Below are 17,092 nucleotides of genomic sequence, written 5' to 3' on the forward strand. Positions count from 1 at the left end.
GAAGCTTGCCCAGGTAGGCAATTCCCTCATTCACACAACGGTGCTGTGAGGTGTCTGTACGGCAAAGCATGAACTATATATTACCTTAGTACCAGATAGCTACATGGCCAGAAGTTTCAAAGAAGACTCGGCCAAATGATACTACCCAGTTGAGGTCCCGCGCATGATCCATAGACTACCTTGTAGAAACATGGTTCATGTCGTAGAGTCACTGTAGGGGCATCGACGTATATAAACAGAACGGTTGTCTATTGGAACTAGGAAATAGGCACGAAGCTCGCTCTGATATAGAGGGTGCGAGCGAAGTGGGCCTCGGTGATTATGTAACCAAGGTCACGTGACGTGCGGTAAGGCCATGGATGGTTGAAGCCATCACGACAGTTCACTACCCAACCTTGGGAATTTGACCCTGTCTAAAGACTTTGAAATGGCTGCCCCCCACCTTTCGAAACTTGAGAATCTCTCTCTCGGCCTGGAGAGGAGTCGGGAGTTCCGGTGTGATGATAAAGCGCCTTAAGTTCTGGAACGGCACCCGCCCATCCCCAGACATTTCTTCCAGCTCGTCCAAAAGATCCAGCTGATCAATCCTATAAAGCTCCTGACCAACCGGATCGTACGTCCCCTCGAACCTCTTATCGTCCAAGTCCGACAGCTTCACCTCCAACATCGTAATGTTAGAGAAATGCTCTTTGAGCAGCCCAAAAACAAGCCGCCAAGGCACCTTGTCTCCCTTGTCTGCATTCTCGGAAGAGGCGTGGCGCGCGTCAACTTTGATGTGGCAGATTCTATCACACAGTTCTCTCGGCATAGCCCACTCCTCGGCTGCGTTCCATCGGGGAGTCATCAGTACGGGCCCTGGGCTTCTGTGGTTGCCCGTCCAGCGACGCTCAGCCTGCTTGGAATCATCCCAATCCAAGCAGATGGCGTCTCGAGACGGGTTGAACGGTACAGAGAGCGGATCCGGTTTGCCGAAGAAGGTGATGGCCAGCGCTCTCGTCTCGCGGCTCACGGCGTAGAGAGGTATTCGAGTCCAGGACCTGTACGAGCGGAAGTGTACTTGCGGGCCCCCTCTCCATTCCTCGTCCATCACTGCGAAACCCTCCATGATGATCGGGCTCTGTGACGAGAGCAAGATCTTGTCTCTGAGCTCTTTTGGAAGGTCCGTGAATAGGAAGAACGTAGACGGTTCGGATATATCAACTTCCTTCTTTGACCTCTCGTCTTCGTCTTCTGGAGAGTCCACGATCATTTGGAAAGGGCGATAGCTTTTGGGCAGGCGTTTTGGGTGATAGGGGTGGCATCTCATATGCTTTCGGGCCTGCAAGATGAGGCTGGGCCATCTATCGCGGTTGGTTGCATCTATAGATATATCCAAGTCGTTCTTGATCCATGGTTCAATTAAGTCATACGCATTCTCAGGAGTTTCGTTGCTGAGAGATTGTGACCCTTGTGAAGTCGTGTTGGACCAAGGCGGTCGAAAGATTCTCGCAAAGAACGATTTCGCCATGTCTTGCTGGACAAGTAATGATGAGGTTGAGTTGCTAGCGTAGATGTGAATTAAAATTTTGGAAAACGGGCGTTACGGTGCATGGACTTGCTTTCACGTTTCTACCGGTTAAAAGGACACCATTACCATGCAAAGAAACAGGAGGCATCTGAGTACTTGCCTTCGTATGATGTGTCTCGACACGTATGGTTTCCGAGTCATTCCTAGGCAGTCGTTGAAGTCAAGGGGTAGATTACTAATCGGCCGGCTCCCACTTGAGTTTCAACGGTTATGGGCCATATGACCATACGACAGGGATTCAAAACTTAAGAATATGTAGCATGACCAAGTCATAACGCTTGCCGTCGCAAAGGGGGCGTTGTAGTCATGCCGGTTTTGCGGATATGACATAAAAAGTCCTGAAGACACTTTACGTGAGGTCGTGGCTCGAAAGAATTTGAAAACCCAGATATTTTGGCTAAGTCGATTCTAGGACTTCCCATTTCACGGCATCGGAAACTTATTGAAGCCTTACTTGTACACTTCTTGTCGGAACTGTGAGCGTAGCCGATTTTGATTATCACTCTTCTTGGTCCTCTTGGTGAAGGCTGAAGTGGATCCCAACGTTATCTTTCGGAACGCCTCAAATGATTGCAGCTTGTGGCACTTCTCCACGTGGTACTGTGTCGATAGAGACCATGCCCGTTTCTAGCCATGCAGGTGCTTTTGCAATAGTGATCGATCTGGGCAATTCGTGTCCGAAAGTGGACTGGGGCTTAATGGAAAGAAGACCCATCAATATAGGATGTCTCCCATTCTTCCACAAAACACCAACACAAAACGACCTGGCATTCGGCCTTAAGCTACAAAAACCAATAATTTATCCATTGGACCGACATACATCACATGGCAGAGCTCATCGGCGTCGCAGTGAATTCCACGCTAAGCATCTCATCCAACCCACTTCACATTTCTATCGCAATTGCCTGGTTTCAACTTAATCTCCTGGAACTCTTGCTTTCCTAAGGATTTCCTATCATCACTCCAGCCACTTTCGGCGGAAGCCTGGTATTCTTCGCTGTCGATTCATAGGCAAACAGGTGCGAAAAGAACCCGTACGACCGATTTTATATAGCTCTCGTATATAGAGGCGGAATCGTGGTTCAAGATCGAAAGCTATATTAGGTATACCTACGCGTCTATGGGTGCAAGGTATATGTAATGATTTTAGAAGCCTAGCTATAATAAAAGAAGAAATAAAAGTTAAACTTTAGAGTATGGGTTGGATTTCTGGTCGGGTACTAGTTAATAAATATATATTGTATCTAGAATTTATAGATAGGCCGGATTATTACGATAAGAGATATTATTTTTGATGAGGATGCAATGATACCGGCAGTGCAGCTCATCTTCATGATTTATCTTTGCCCGGAAAGTGAGTAAGCTTTGGCTGCTGAGATACCACGACTAATCGACCGCGCCACAGGTCCACGTTGGTACATGAAGATGAACAGGCCGGCTGATGCATTTGCGTCGCTGCAGAGGTTGCGGTTCACCAAGCTACAGGCTGCTCGCGATCTGCTACTCATACACATTGCTCTCGAGACAGATAAGAGCCTATTTGCTCACAGGGGAAGTGCATTGAAGCGCTTCCAGGAGTTGTTCACAATTCCCAGGATACGGAGGGCCAATCTGGCCGCGGCGACGATTATGCTGGCCCAACAAATGTGTGGCAGTAAGTAATTGCATGTTGGGGTTCTTCTGCAAATAACGGAATTAAGCATGACAACAGTTAATATCATATCGTTCTACTCGTCATCGATCTTCGTCGAATCCGGATTCTCTGAGCAGAGGGCACTGTGGGCATCATGGGGCTTTGGACTGGTGAACTTCACTTTCGCTATCCCCGCCCTGTGGCTCATCGACAGCTACGGTCGTCGAACCCTTCTGCTCACCACGTTCCCGCACATGGCATGGACCTTGCTTGCAGCGGGGTCCTGTTTCCTCATTGGAGGCGACGGAACGGCTCGACTTGCCCTCATCGCGCTCTTCATCTTCTCATTCACGGCCTTCTACAGCATTGGCCTCGGTCCCGTTTGCTTCGTCTACGCGGCAGAGGTTTGCCCTTTGTCCCACCGAGAACTTGGTATGGCCTGGAGCGTCGTTATCAACGCTGTCGGGGCTTCCATCTTGGGACTGACTTTTCTCTACATGCTGTCTGCGCTCACTCCGACGGGGGCGTTCGGCTTCTACTGTGGCTTGAACATATTAGCTCTACTTATGATCTTTGCCTTCTTGCCTGAGACCAAGCAGTTGACGTTGGAGGAGTTGGATGTAGTGTTTGCTGTCAGAAGTTGGTAGTTTATCCGGTATCAGTTCACCGTTGTGATTCCGTACTGGTACAGGTGATGGATCTTGTGGCAGCGGGAAGTTGTGTTTGAGTCAATTTCTCACGGATCCTCGTCACAGGATATGTAAATTACCACGACGCAGAAGCAAGGATAGTTGTTATCATTCACGGAAGCGATACGCTTACAACTTGGATGCAATCAGAATTCTATAAGCCGACAGGATTCATTTCATATGCATCTCGTGACTTATGGGGGGTATTAGACAATAAGCCCACTACTTCCACCACACTCCTTCCATTGATCGACTTGATCACAACACTTTTCGCTTCCTCTCTAGTACCGTGTCTTAAAGCATGGTCCCTCAAAATTATATTTCTTAATCAATGGTTTACTGATACTGGGCACGGTATTTATCCCAGAATGAATGCATCCGAACCCCTTGGCCGGAGGTAAAGTGTGTAAAGCAGGCGCTAACTGAGGTTAGTCATATGTCCTTCACGTATCAGAAGATTCGCTCACTCATCGGAGTAATCCATGTAGTTGGTAACAGGATCAGCCCCGGGAAGATCGGGGCACGTATCGCGGCCGATAGGACACCCAAAGGCCTCTTCCGCCTCAAATGGTGTGTCGTCGACGAAGTCACCATCTCCACCGCATTCATCGCCCTGAAACGTGTGGTATACTACACCCAGAATTAGTAAACTCGTCTCTTCAGATGTGGGAGACTGCTAGATAGCTTACGTCCAAGCCAATGGCCGGTTTCGTGGGTCGCCGTGTGGCCGCCGTTATACGGACTGAGGGAGCCTCCAGGAACAGATGCAGCTCGAATGACGACACCATCCATGTAGAACTCGTCTGAGCCGACTACCACGGCGTCTGGCCAGGAAGCGAAACCAAGGAGCGGCGTATCGGGTATAAAGTAGATGTTCAAGTCCGCGTAAGTGCCCTTTCTAAGCGCTTTCTTCATGGTGATGGACACTGGTGACTCGGCAGCCCACGATGCGTTGATCGTCCAGTCGGTACCGACCTGAGTGAGCTGCACATCATGGGGCGCAAAGGCTCCATTCATGACGGCCAATTGTCTGTCCAAGGTGCTTTGAGAATGAAACCCGCCGTCGACGGTTTCGTTTGCCGCAACGACGTGCCAGTAGATGTTGATATTGATTGGAACCGGTTTCGCCAAGCCGTTCGCATTTTCCGTTAGCCGAAAAACGCGGGACACTTCTTCATGTTCCTGGAGGGGGGCCGGGGTGCCGCAGGTACGCTGGCTTGTGACGCCCAAGGCGGTCACGAGGCATGATAGAAGCGAAGCTTTCAGCCGCATCTCGTCGGTGATTGAAACTGAACCTTACAAACGAATGGAAGAGAGCTTCGTTTTACGAGGCAGCGATGAAAGTCAAAAGAAAGCAAAGCTTGAAGATTCTCTGAACTTGAACAGACAAGTCACCAAGTACATATATAAACATGAGCCGTTCGCAGAATCGACATGTAAGCAGTGAAACTTCGTATAAACGTATGATGTTGTCATCGAGATAGTCTAATGCGACGGTCTCAGTAGCAGATGCCAACATAAGGACACGAGGCGGAATCGAAGGCTTGAAAAGGCAGGAGGTCTTAATCCTAGGCTCGCATACGAGGCCATTTGGCTGAGATGAGCAAGAATTATCTCAACTTCTTGGCTGTGAAATGCTTCCTTTTTTCTTTTTATCTTTCTATTCGCGCGCAAGTGCAGGTATTTGAACTTTACTTGCTACCTTCCTTATTCTATGGCCTTGGCCTTCCGGTAGGATGGAAATATCTATCGTAGATATGTTTCCACTGTTAGGGTAGGATGGAGACCGGTCCCATTGGACTAAATGGGCAGAATACCTTACCGGGGGCGTATAAGGGAATATATTAATTATAAATATTAATACAGTCGCGCAACCCTATACTACTATTGTTGAATAAAATACTATTACTTATTTTATAATAATAATATTATATACGATAGTTATATATATAGTAATAGTTACTTAAGAGTAGCTAAGAGTTTTAGGAATTATAAGTAGGGTATTAGAGGACCGTACTAGGGGGTAATCCCGGGGCTCGGGGTATATAAATACTAATATATTTAAATACATATATTAATATACTATTATTTTATTATAGCTAGTTAGTCGTAGTAAGTATATTTGTAAAAGTTAAGGCTACGAGTATTAAGTAAATAGTATTATAATTATAAATAGCTTTTTTAAAGCTATATTTATAAGTTATAAAGTAAGTAAGGTTTTAGTAATTAATTATAGTTTTATTAAAAGGGGTTTTTAGTGAAAATAGTTAAGAGCGATTATAAGATTTAATACTAAGTTAATTACTAAAGAAGCTATAAGAAATCTATTTTTAAGCCTAGCTTAAGTTTATATTATATATAAGTCCGTTTATAAATATATCCTTTATTAATAATTATTTTTATTCGTTAGGTAATTACTTAGTAAATATTAGTGAGCGATTACTTAGAGTAATTATAATAATTATTTTATTATATAATTATTACTTTTTATTTATATATAATTTATTTATAGTTTTTTTATTTTATAAAAGTTATTTTATATTTTTATATTTTTATATATATAGTATACCGTAGTTATTATAAGCTTATAGGGCAGGCCTTAGTTTTAGTTATATATATTAGGTTATAATATTAAGTTTTGTTTTTAAAAGTCTTATTTTTATAGATTTATAAGTAAGTTATTATAGCCTAGGTTAGGGCTCGTTAAGTGATTTTTTCAAAAATATTAAGATATCCGCTAGATTTTTGATATATTATTAACTAAAGCTTGTTTTTAAAATTAAGGAGTAAGGATTTAAAATCGTAATACTTTACTTATTTTATTATTTATTAAAATAAAAGTATAAAATATTAAAGAGTAAATTAAAGTATTATAAATATATACGTCGTAGTTATTTTTATAATACGATTGCTAGTATTATATACGATCGTAAGGTTTTTTTTTTATTAGTATTTTTTTATATTAATTATGTTTTTAGTAGATCGTTTTTATTTAAAGTCGATAGGCTAGAATATAAAAAGGAAGTAAAAGAGCTTTTTTTTTAAAAATAAGTAAAAGCTTTATATTATATATAGGTTAAAATAGATTAGTTTTTATTAAAATTAGATCGTTTTTAAAAAGAAAAAAGGATAGTATTTAAGAGGGGGAAAGCGATTTTTAATTCTTTTGATATTATTAATAAAGATAAATTAGCTATTATACGGGAGGTATAATTTAGTAGTGCTTTTAGGGTAATTAATTAGGATATTATAACAGCTAGGAGTTCTAGTTTTAATTTTGATTTTAGTATTTTAAAAAGAATTCCTAAGAGTTTTAGAGGTTCGTAATAAGTTTTTATATATTTTGTTTATATTTATAGTTTTTTTATTTAATAAAGTACTCTTTTTTATTATTTTTTATTTTATAATTAATAATTTATTTAATTTTATATTTTAGTTAGTTTAGTTTAAGAATAATATAATTTCTTATATATAAATTTCTTAGTATAGGTTTAAGTAGTAAGATATAAAAAACGGGATAGTATTATATTATATTTAGTAGTTTTAATTCGTAATTAACTAGTGAGATGTTTTTAATAATTTTAAAAGGTGTAAGCTTTTTATAATTTAATTTATTACTTAGTCGTTTTATTTTAATATTATAGCGAAGGAGATAGGTACTATTTCCCTTTTTTAAGGATAGTTTTTTAATTTTTAATCTATTTACGTTTTTTTATATATACTATTATAGAAACTCGAGGTTTAATAAGGTTTATTTATAGATTTTTTTAAGTTTACTTATATTTATTATAGTTTTTATAGCTTATAGTCCTTATTATACTTTTTTATATATTATTAATTAGAATTTATAATTAAGGTAGAATAGGGATTTTTTTATACTTTTATTAATTATATTATTATATACGAACTAGGCTATTAATAAAAGTATTATTTAATTATTTTAGTTATAGTTTATATAATAACGAAGGTATGTTTTAAGGATCTAATTAATCTTTTTTATCTATCTATTAGTTTATAAATAAAATAATATTAATAGTTTATAGTTTATATTAAGTTACGAAATTAGGGATTTTTAAAATTTTAAAATAAATAGCTTATTTTTATTAGAGATGATTTCTTTTAGTAAATTATAGTTTAAAAGTATAACCTTAGTAAATACGTATACTAAGTCTTTTATAGTATTTAATTTTTTATAGAGAATAAAGTATGCGAACTTAGTAAGTTAATTAATTGTAACTAAGATATTATCGTATTATATTTTAATAAATATTTTTTAGATTTTAGTAATTTAATAATAAAGTCCTATATAATTAATTACTATGCTTTTATTAATAATTATAATGGTTATAGCTCGTTATAAGGCTTATGCGGGCTATTTTTACTTTTTTTATAAGTTACGTAGTTTTTAATTACTTTTATAATTTTAGTACGTATAGCGGATTTATTATAATACTAGCGAATCCGTTTTTATATTTTAATAATTTTTTAATAGCTATATATTAATATATTATAAATTTTTATAATAAGCTTAGGGGTTATTTTTTTAGTTAAGCTAGTATTAATTCTTTTAGTTATTATAAGGAGCTTTATAGTTAGTATAAGGCTATTATTTCTTTTTATTTAAAAATAACTTATGTTTTGTTAGGGATTGCGATTTTATAATCGGGTTTTTTATTAAGAGCGTTTATTTTATTATTTTTTAAACTTTTTTAATAAATAATTTGGAAATTATGTTTAGATAGGAATTTATTTTATTTAACTTATCGTTTATTTAGATTTTTATTTATTATAAAGTTTACGAGGTTTTTATAATCTATATAAACTATAACTTCGTACTTAGTTCTAGATAACTATAGTTTTTATTTTTAAAATGCTTTGATAATTATTATTAGCTTTTTATTATAAATTTGCTAATTTAATTTTACTTTATAAGATACTTTAGAGTAGAAGTAATATAAGTAAAGCTTTTTTTATTTATTTTATTATTTTAAGACTACTTTTATAGCGAAGTTTAAGGCGTTAGTTTTAATTTCGAAAAGTTTTTAAGGGTCTAGAATTATAGTAATTAGTTTAGAAATAATTATATTTTTAACTTTAACAAATGCTTTTTTATACTTAGGGTCTTGAATAAATAGAGTATTTTTTTATATTAAGTTATTAAGAAGTTTAACTATACTAATATAGGTTTTGAGGAATTATTAGTAAAAATTAACGAATCTTAAGAATTTTTATATATCTTTAACGTTTTATAGTATAGGTTAGTCCCTAATTACTTTTACTTTTAATATTTATATATAGATTTATCTTAATATAATGGTATATTTAAAGAAGTTTATTTTTTATATATAGAACTTATATTTAGAGGGTTTAGTATATAGTTTAACGTTTTAGAGTTTTTAGAATATTATATAGATATACTTTTTATATATTTTAAAGTTAAGGGAGAAGATAAGAATATTATTAATATAAATAATAATAAAAATATTAACGTATTTTTAGAGTACGTAGTTAACTATTATTTAAAAGGTTACTAGAGTATTAATAAGTCCGAAGGGTATAATAAGATATTTAAAGAGTTCTTTATGAGTTTAGAATGCTATTTTTTATTTATTTATTTTTTTAATTTAAATTTAGTTAAACATATTTTTAAGATTTATAATAGTAAACTAGTTAGTTTTATAAAGTAGATTTCTAAGCTTAGTAATAAGCGGTAAGGGGTAATAATTTCTTTTTATAATTTTATTAAGTTTTTTATAATTAATAATAGGGTTTAACTTTTACTTTTTTTTAGTATAAAGAATAAGGGGAATTTAGTAGGAGAATTTAATAGTTAAATATATTCTTTTTTAAGTTTTATATTAATATATTTGTTAAAGTACTTTTATTTTTTTTTAATTTATTAAGTATATTAAATAGAACCTAGGTTTCTTTTTTTTTTTAAGTTCGATTTTTATATTTTAGTTACTATATTCTAGTAATCTTATTTCCTTAGGTTTTATAAATAGTTTTATATATATTTAATAATTTTTAAGTATGTTTTAGAGTCGTTATGATTTTTAATTATTAGTACTAGTTATGAACTTTTTAGAGCTTTTTATTATTTTAATAAAAGCTATATATTATGTTTGTTTTTGTTTTTTAGGAGTTTTTAAAAATCCGTTTAAACCTTTTTTTTTTTAAGTTATTTAGTAATTAGATTTTTTTAGAGGATTTAGTTAGTAATTTAATTTATTTATGGGTTATGCTTTTATAATTATAAAAGTCTTAGGATAACGTTAATATTTTTAATTTTTATAATATCGTATTATAATTACTTTTACTAATTATTAATATATATTAAGAGGTATACGGTTTTTAATTAATATATTTATAGTTATAATTAATTCGTCTTTTTATTATTATTTATAATCGGTATAGTTTATTTTTATATATTTATAATAAGTTAAGTTTATTTATTACTTTTAGTAAGATATAGGTTTTTTATATACTACTATTAATAATAGCGTTTAATTTTTATTTATAAATATCGAGGTTAATTTATAAGTATACGTTATTACGTTATATAGTTATATATAGGAACTTTTTTTTTACTTTTATTTTTCGTTGTTTTTTTACGATTAGTTTTTTTAGTTTTTTATTATTTATTTTTTAGACAGGTTTTTTATTCGTGTTTTTTTAATATTTCTTTTAAGCCTTAGCTTTTTTAATATAGTGAATTTAGTATTAGTTGTGTTTATAGTTTTTTTATTTTATATATTTACTATTGAGGTATTTTATAAGAAAGTTGGGGTTTAGACTAAATATAGCTCTATTATTATTATTAAAACTTAGTAATATCTAGCTAGGTAGTTAATTCTTTATATAAATATCTTTAATAATTTTATTATTACGTTTTTATAAATAAAAACGACCATTTTATTTAGATATAAGATACTAAAGGTATTTATTATTTAAGTATTTTATTTAAAATAATTCTTTATAAAAGGGGTCCTTAGGGTTAGGTAAAGAGTAATTTTTATTTATATAGGGGGTTATTATAACCTTTTTGCGTTTTTTAGTTTTATAAAATTAGATAATTTAGTTATTTTTAAATAGATAAATATGTTTATATTATAGTTTATTATTATTTTTTTTAAAGCTAGTATTATTAACGTTAGGTAGTGCTTTATAATCGATTTTTATTTAAGTACGTTATTAGGCGATATTACGAGGTTTGTCTAAATTATAAGGTAATTTTGTTTTATTAAAATAAAAGGAACTAGTTTTTATTTTAATATCTTTTTTTTTAATTTTAAAGTCGATTTTTTTTATTAGTAATTCTAAAGTTAAGAGTTAGTTTTTTAAGTATTTTGATTTTATTTTTATATACGAGGCTTTTAAGTTGTTTTTTAACTTTATAAATGAATTTTTTATTAGTATTTACTTGTTCTATTATATAAATAGACTTAGTTAGTATTTTGTTTAAATTAAGTTTTTTTTAGAACTTAATAAGTTATTTTTAGTTTATATTATTTTATTATACTATATATATAAGGCTATTTATAATTTCTTTTATATTAGGTCTTTTCTTTTTAAACTTAAAGAGCTACTTTTTTATATTAGCTAGGAGTTTTTATTTAATTTATTTCTTAAAGAGGTTAAGCGTGTTCTTTATAATAGGGTCCGTTTTGCTTTTTTTTTATATTTTTATAAATTTAAGAAAGTATAGTAATATATTTAATATTATTCTTTTTAAGAGTATAGGGTTAATAGGCGGGTGTTTTTTATTATTATTATTATTAAAGTTTTAATAAGTAGTAAAGTGGATTATTTATTATTTTTAGGTTATTTAGGATACTATTTTATTTATTCTTTACTATTTTAGTAAGTAAAGTAGTTATTATTATAATAGGCTATTTATAAGAGTTATTTATAAGGAACTTTTTTATTTATAATATTAGCTCGCTTTTTTAAAATAGGTTAGTATTAGATATACTTAGGTTATTAATAGTCTTTAGCTATATATCCTAGCTTATTATAATTATAGTATTTAAGGTCCTTTTTTTATTAAGGTTATTCTTTTTTAATAATACTAAGGTTTATTAGTTTATTATAATACTCGGTTATAGTAGTTATTAGTTTATATTTATATTTATTATTAAGTTTAGATTAGTTATTTTAAGCGTTTTATCCTTTACGTTCGAGGCGTCGTTTATAAAGTTAATTATTACTTTTAATTATTATATTAATATATTTTTAGAGTTTATTAAGTTAGTTTTAATAAGAGAGGTTATTTTTAAATTTCTTTTTAAGCTACGATAGAAGGCTATTATAAGTACTTTATTATTTTAATTAAACTTAGAGGTAATCTATTTAAATTTAGATATATACTTATTAACTAATCTTTTTTATATAAGAGTTATAAGTTTTTATTTAATAATTCGTTTTTTATTAGGGTTACTAAAGGTTTTTTTAAGTTTTTCTTTAAACTTATTATAGTTATTAAAGATTTCTTTAGTATTTTTATTTTAGATATTACGTTTATTTTTAAAGTGGTTTTTTATAGAGGGTTCGAACTAGGTAAGGGTATTTCTTTTTAAAAAAATAAAGTTATATAATAGACTTTATTTATTTTAATAACAAAAGAGGTCCCGTAGTAATATAAGTAGGCCCTAGTTTAAATAAGGAATTCTTAGAGAGTATTTAAGGACTTATTATAAGGTTTTAGTTTAGGGTACTTAGTTTTAAGTACTAAGGGAGGTTAGGGCGTTATAAGCTAAGCGTAAAATCACTTATTTTTATTTTTAAGTTTAAGTATTATATTATATAGTTATTAAATAGTAAGTATAGTTATTTTAATAAGCTATGCTATATTATTATTACTAGTAGTTAATATATTTATATTATTTAGTTAGTTCTTATAAAATAAACTTATTAAATAGGAGTAATTAAAATATTATAACTAGTTAGTTATAGTAAGTATATTAATAGAAGTTAAGGTTATAAGTACTAAATAAATAGTATTATAATTATAAATAGTTTTTTTAAAACTATATTTATAAGTTATAAAGTAAGTAAGGCTTTAGTAATTAATCGTAGTCTTATTAAAAGGGGTTCTTAATAAAAATAGCTAAAAACGATTATAAGATTTAATACTAAGTTAATTACTAAAAGAGTTATAAGAAGTCTATTTTTAAGCCCGGTTTAAGTTTATATTATATATAAGTCTATTTATAAATATATTTCTATTAATAATTATTTTTATTTATTAAGTAATTACTTAGTAAATATTAGTAAGCGATTATTTAGAGTAATTATAATAATTATTTTATCATATAATTATTATTTTTTATTTATATATAACTTATTTATAGTTTTTTTATTCTATAGGAGTTATTTTATATTCTCGTACTTTTATATATATAGTATATTATAACTATTATAAGCTTATGGGGCGGGCCTTAGTTTTAGTTATGTATATTAGGTTATAATATACTTATATATATTATAATATTATTATAAATGTGCGGATGTCGCGGTTATTTATACTTCTAAGTAAAATCTTTAAAATCAAATTTCTAAGTTTACTAGACGCTATACTTATTAAATTTAAAAAAATAGTTTAATAAGTAAGATAATATAAATATATAGTCTGTATACGGATTATTAATACGAAAAAATAAAGCTGTTCGTAATAGTTAACTTACCTTATTATTTAGACATTATAGTATTAAGGTACTACCGCTATTACTACTACTATATATAAAGTTCTTTAGTATTAGGCGGGTGAGCTATTTAGCCTCTCGTAATTATAAGTAAGTATTAAAAGTAAATAGTTTTACTTACTTAATACTTAGACATATATTAAAAGTAGGCGAGGGTATAATATCGATGCCGATGCTTATAATATAAATATATTAATATATAGTCGGGCTAATAGTAGGGATGTACTTATATAGTATTAAGCTAGTATATTATAACTACTTAACCTACTACTTAACCTAGATACTATAATTATAGATCTTAACGAAATATAACTTCTTAGGCTAAATAATATTAATATTAATAATAATAAGTTAATTTTTAAAGTAGCGTACCTTATATAAATCGAGTATATAGTCCTTCTTATTTAAGATTTTTATAGGTATAATAATAATAAAGATGCGGTATAAATTATATATTTTATAAATAAAAATATAATCGACGCGGCTTATTATAGACTATAGGTAGTTATTATCTATATACTTAACGTAGTCGTTACGAGCGAAGATATATTAGTAGAAATTATTAAAGTAAAAGAATATTAGTAATACCTCTTATTATTATAGGTAATATAAAGCTATTGCGAATACTACTTATATAGTTAATAAGTAATAAGTAGCGATATTATAGTAATACTGGATATTTTATAAATTCGCAAAAGACCTAGGGGTATAATAAGAGTACTTAGAAAACCTTAATACTATAATAAAAATAACTTAAAATTAGGGCTTATATTATAACTATAAATTTCCTAGATTTTATACCTTATATATCTTAATAGTGCGTAAATACGTAATACTTAAAGCTTTTTCCTTTAGTTAAGGGCGATATTACGAAATAATATCCGATATTTAATTAATAAAATTACTTAAATCTATTAATTAAGAAATAAAAAGATTATTTCGGACCCCTTAGTAAATATTAATAGCCCCTCTCTAGGCCCTAAATATTATTAGCCTTATTTTATAGGCCTCGCTAGGGCCCTTAAAATACTTTAAATTGCTAGGTATAAGGTAAATATAGTAAATAAGTAGACATAATAAATACTATTACTTACTTATTTATAAAGCTAAATTAGTTTAATTACTAAATAGCCTTATATTTAAAGTTCTAGATCTTATTATAAGCGTAGTATTATATATACGCTAAGTATAAGGCTTACCTAAAGGTTTATAATATATTCGTATCCTTAATAAATAGAAGCTCGCTTTTATTAATTAAGTACTATACTTTATTAACTTAGCTAATAATAATAGGATTATAGTGCTCTTTATTACTTTTAATAATACTTATTAGCTCCTTTTTATTAATAAGATCCTCTTATAGTTATATTATATCCTTCTTATTAATATAAAGTAGTACTTTATTAGATAGTATCGGAGCCTTATTATAGAGCTATTATATTTAGTAAGTAAGCTTACTATTATTATAATAAAAAGTATTATAAAGGAGGAAGCGCTACGTTATTTATATATTAACCTTTAATAATAGGATCTTTTTAATATTAGTATAGTTCGTTTAGGTTATTATTATCTTAAACTACTTATATAGCTATTAATAATAAATATATTATATAGTAATAAATATTAAGGTAGTAGGATATTATTATACCCCTTATTTACTTATACTTATTCTTATTTAATAATATATTTATATTTATAAGTATTTTAAACTCCTTAGTAATAGCCTCGTAATAGATACTTATATAAATATTTAGTCGTATCGTATTTAATATATACCCTTTAGCTCTCTTATTAAGTAATATAGGTCTTTATTTAGGCTTAGGCTTAGGCTTATTTTTTATTATAAGGATAGGTAGCGGCTAGGTTAACTATTGTTTTATATATTAAGAAATATTATATAAAACGGGCTTAGTAAATAGCTATATATATTCTAATCCTAACTTAACTTATAGTTAATAGAAAGGCTATTATAATAGTATTATTAAGCTTTAATAATTATTATTAATAATACTTTACGCTCAGGGGTTATTAATAATAGCTTAGTTAGTAATTTAATAGAGTTATTAATATATCTTACGAGCCTCGATAATAATACTTATTATATTCTTATAATCGGCTTTATTAATATTAGTACTAATTAGGATACTATTCGACTTAGCTAATCTCGTATAGGCCGTTATAATAAAATTAATAATAATATTATTAATAATATTACTAAGCTAGCTTTATATAGTATTTATAAATTTAGGGTAGATATAATACGGGATTAAAAAGCCACGAAATAAGTTTAAAATAATAACTAACTAATAAGTATTTGTTATTAAAAAAGTAATTATAAAAATAATAAAGTAGTAATTATAAGCGCTCCTAGCTTAGTAAAAAGGGCTAAATACGTAGTACGTAAGTATACTCTTTATATCCTTATATAATAAGGATATTATTAAGTAGTATACTATATATTAGCTTAGCGAGGCCCTAATATTTAGAGTGGGCGAGATCTAGAGGGTATAAAAGGATTAAGTTTAATATAGGAATAATAAATACTAGCGTAAATATCTTTTTTATAATACTTTACGCTTTTTTATATTACTTATAAGAGGCTATTATTATAAAATTATTTATATTTTTACGTATAATTATATATTAATAATAATAGCGCCCGTAAGTAACTATATCGAAATTTAATACCAACTCTGGGTTATCGCTATTCTTTTGTAAATAGCTAACAAAATAAAAATAATAAAACTTATTTATTTAAGTACCTCGGAATTTACTATTCTTATCTTATTATAATATATCCCTAATATAATAAAGAATCGGCGTAACTATAATATATTACTTATTATTAATATACGACTTAATATTATAATCGAGTTTAGCTAAGGACTAGAATATTTTAATAATATTATTAAAATTCGAACTATATAAACTAAGTATAAAAAAGAAGATATTAGTTTAATAGAGTCGATCTTTTATTTAAAGCTTAGTAATTATTATATATATACTTATAAAAATATAATAGGAGTTGCGGTATATAATAAACTTATTAATAAAGTATATAATTAAATAGCTATAGATTTTTATATTAAACTTATTTTAATCCTCGAATATTTCTCGATTATATATCTTAAGCTCTAACTTTATATAAATAGGGTACGTATATACTAAGGGGATTAAATCCTTAAATATATAGCGCTATACTTATTAAATAACGAGTTTATAATTATCTAGTACCGGGTACTTAATAAACTTCTTAAACTTCTATTTTTATTTAGTATTAGTATTAAAGCTTAGATCGGTTATTCTAGCACGTATAGCTTTAACGAGGTAATGCGGGATATTCTTATAAAGAATATAAAAAGTGAATATTCATATAGAAGCAAGAATATATGAATATAGGGGAAATAAGCGTATATAAAAGAGGTTTTTATAATAAAGAGAGTAATATAGTTAAATTACTATATAAGAAGTTGCTTACTTAACGAAAGGTCTAGGTAGG

The 17,092-nt window shown here is 29.5% G+C and overlaps 5 protein-coding genes across 5 annotated transcripts; 1 reads left to right on the top strand and 4 right to left on the bottom strand.

The window, feature by feature from the left end:
- Nucleotides 1-385: 385 nt before the first annotated feature.
- CLUP02_04316 (uncharacterized protein) lies at nucleotides 386-1,249 on the bottom strand (the record flags this gene model as incomplete). The annotated part of the gene is made up of 1 exon (XM_049283331.1): nucleotides 386-1,249. One exon carries the CDS (start codon nucleotides 1,247-1,249, stop codon nucleotides 386-388), a length of 864 nt encoding a protein of 287 aa, XP_049140474.1.
- A 1,623-nt stretch (nucleotides 1,250-2,872) lies between these two features.
- CLUP02_04317 (sugar transporter) lies at nucleotides 2,873-3,964 on the top strand (the record flags this gene model as incomplete). The annotated part of the gene is made up of 4 exons (XM_049283332.1): nucleotides 2,873-2,921; nucleotides 2,973-3,221; nucleotides 3,279-3,832; nucleotides 3,911-3,964. The coding sequence occupies 4 exons, from the start codon at nucleotides 2,873-2,875 to the stop codon at nucleotides 3,962-3,964; spliced, it is 906 nt and encodes a 301-aa protein (XP_049140475.1).
- A 261-nt stretch (nucleotides 3,965-4,225) lies between these two features.
- CLUP02_04318 (metalloprotease) lies at nucleotides 4,226-5,161 on the bottom strand (the record flags this gene model as incomplete). The annotated part of the gene is made up of 3 exons (XM_049283333.1): nucleotides 4,226-4,307; nucleotides 4,357-4,519; nucleotides 4,579-5,161. 3 exons carry the CDS (start codon nucleotides 5,159-5,161, stop codon nucleotides 4,226-4,228), a joined length of 828 nt encoding a protein of 275 aa, XP_049140476.1.
- Nucleotides 5,162-7,961: 2,800 nt separating this feature from the next.
- CLUP02_04319 (uncharacterized protein) lies at nucleotides 7,962-8,111 on the bottom strand (the record flags this gene model as incomplete). The annotated part of the gene is made up of 1 exon (XM_049283334.1): nucleotides 7,962-8,111. A coding segment is annotated over one exon (150 nt), but the record flags the coding sequence as incomplete, so codon positions are not given.
- Nucleotides 8,112-9,555: 1,444 nt separating this feature from the next.
- CLUP02_04320 (uncharacterized protein) lies at nucleotides 9,556-9,666 on the bottom strand (the record flags this gene model as incomplete). Its single annotated transcript, XM_049283335.1, has 1 exon — nucleotides 9,556-9,666. A coding segment is annotated over one exon (111 nt), but the record flags the coding sequence as incomplete, so codon positions are not given.
- Nucleotides 9,667-17,092: the final 7,426 nt, after the last annotated feature.

This window comes from Colletotrichum lupini, chromosome 2 (assembly GCF_023278565.1).
Source record: "Colletotrichum lupini chromosome 2, complete sequence".
Taxonomy (NCBI): Eukaryota; Fungi; Ascomycota; class Sordariomycetes; order Glomerellales; family Glomerellaceae; genus Colletotrichum; species Colletotrichum lupini.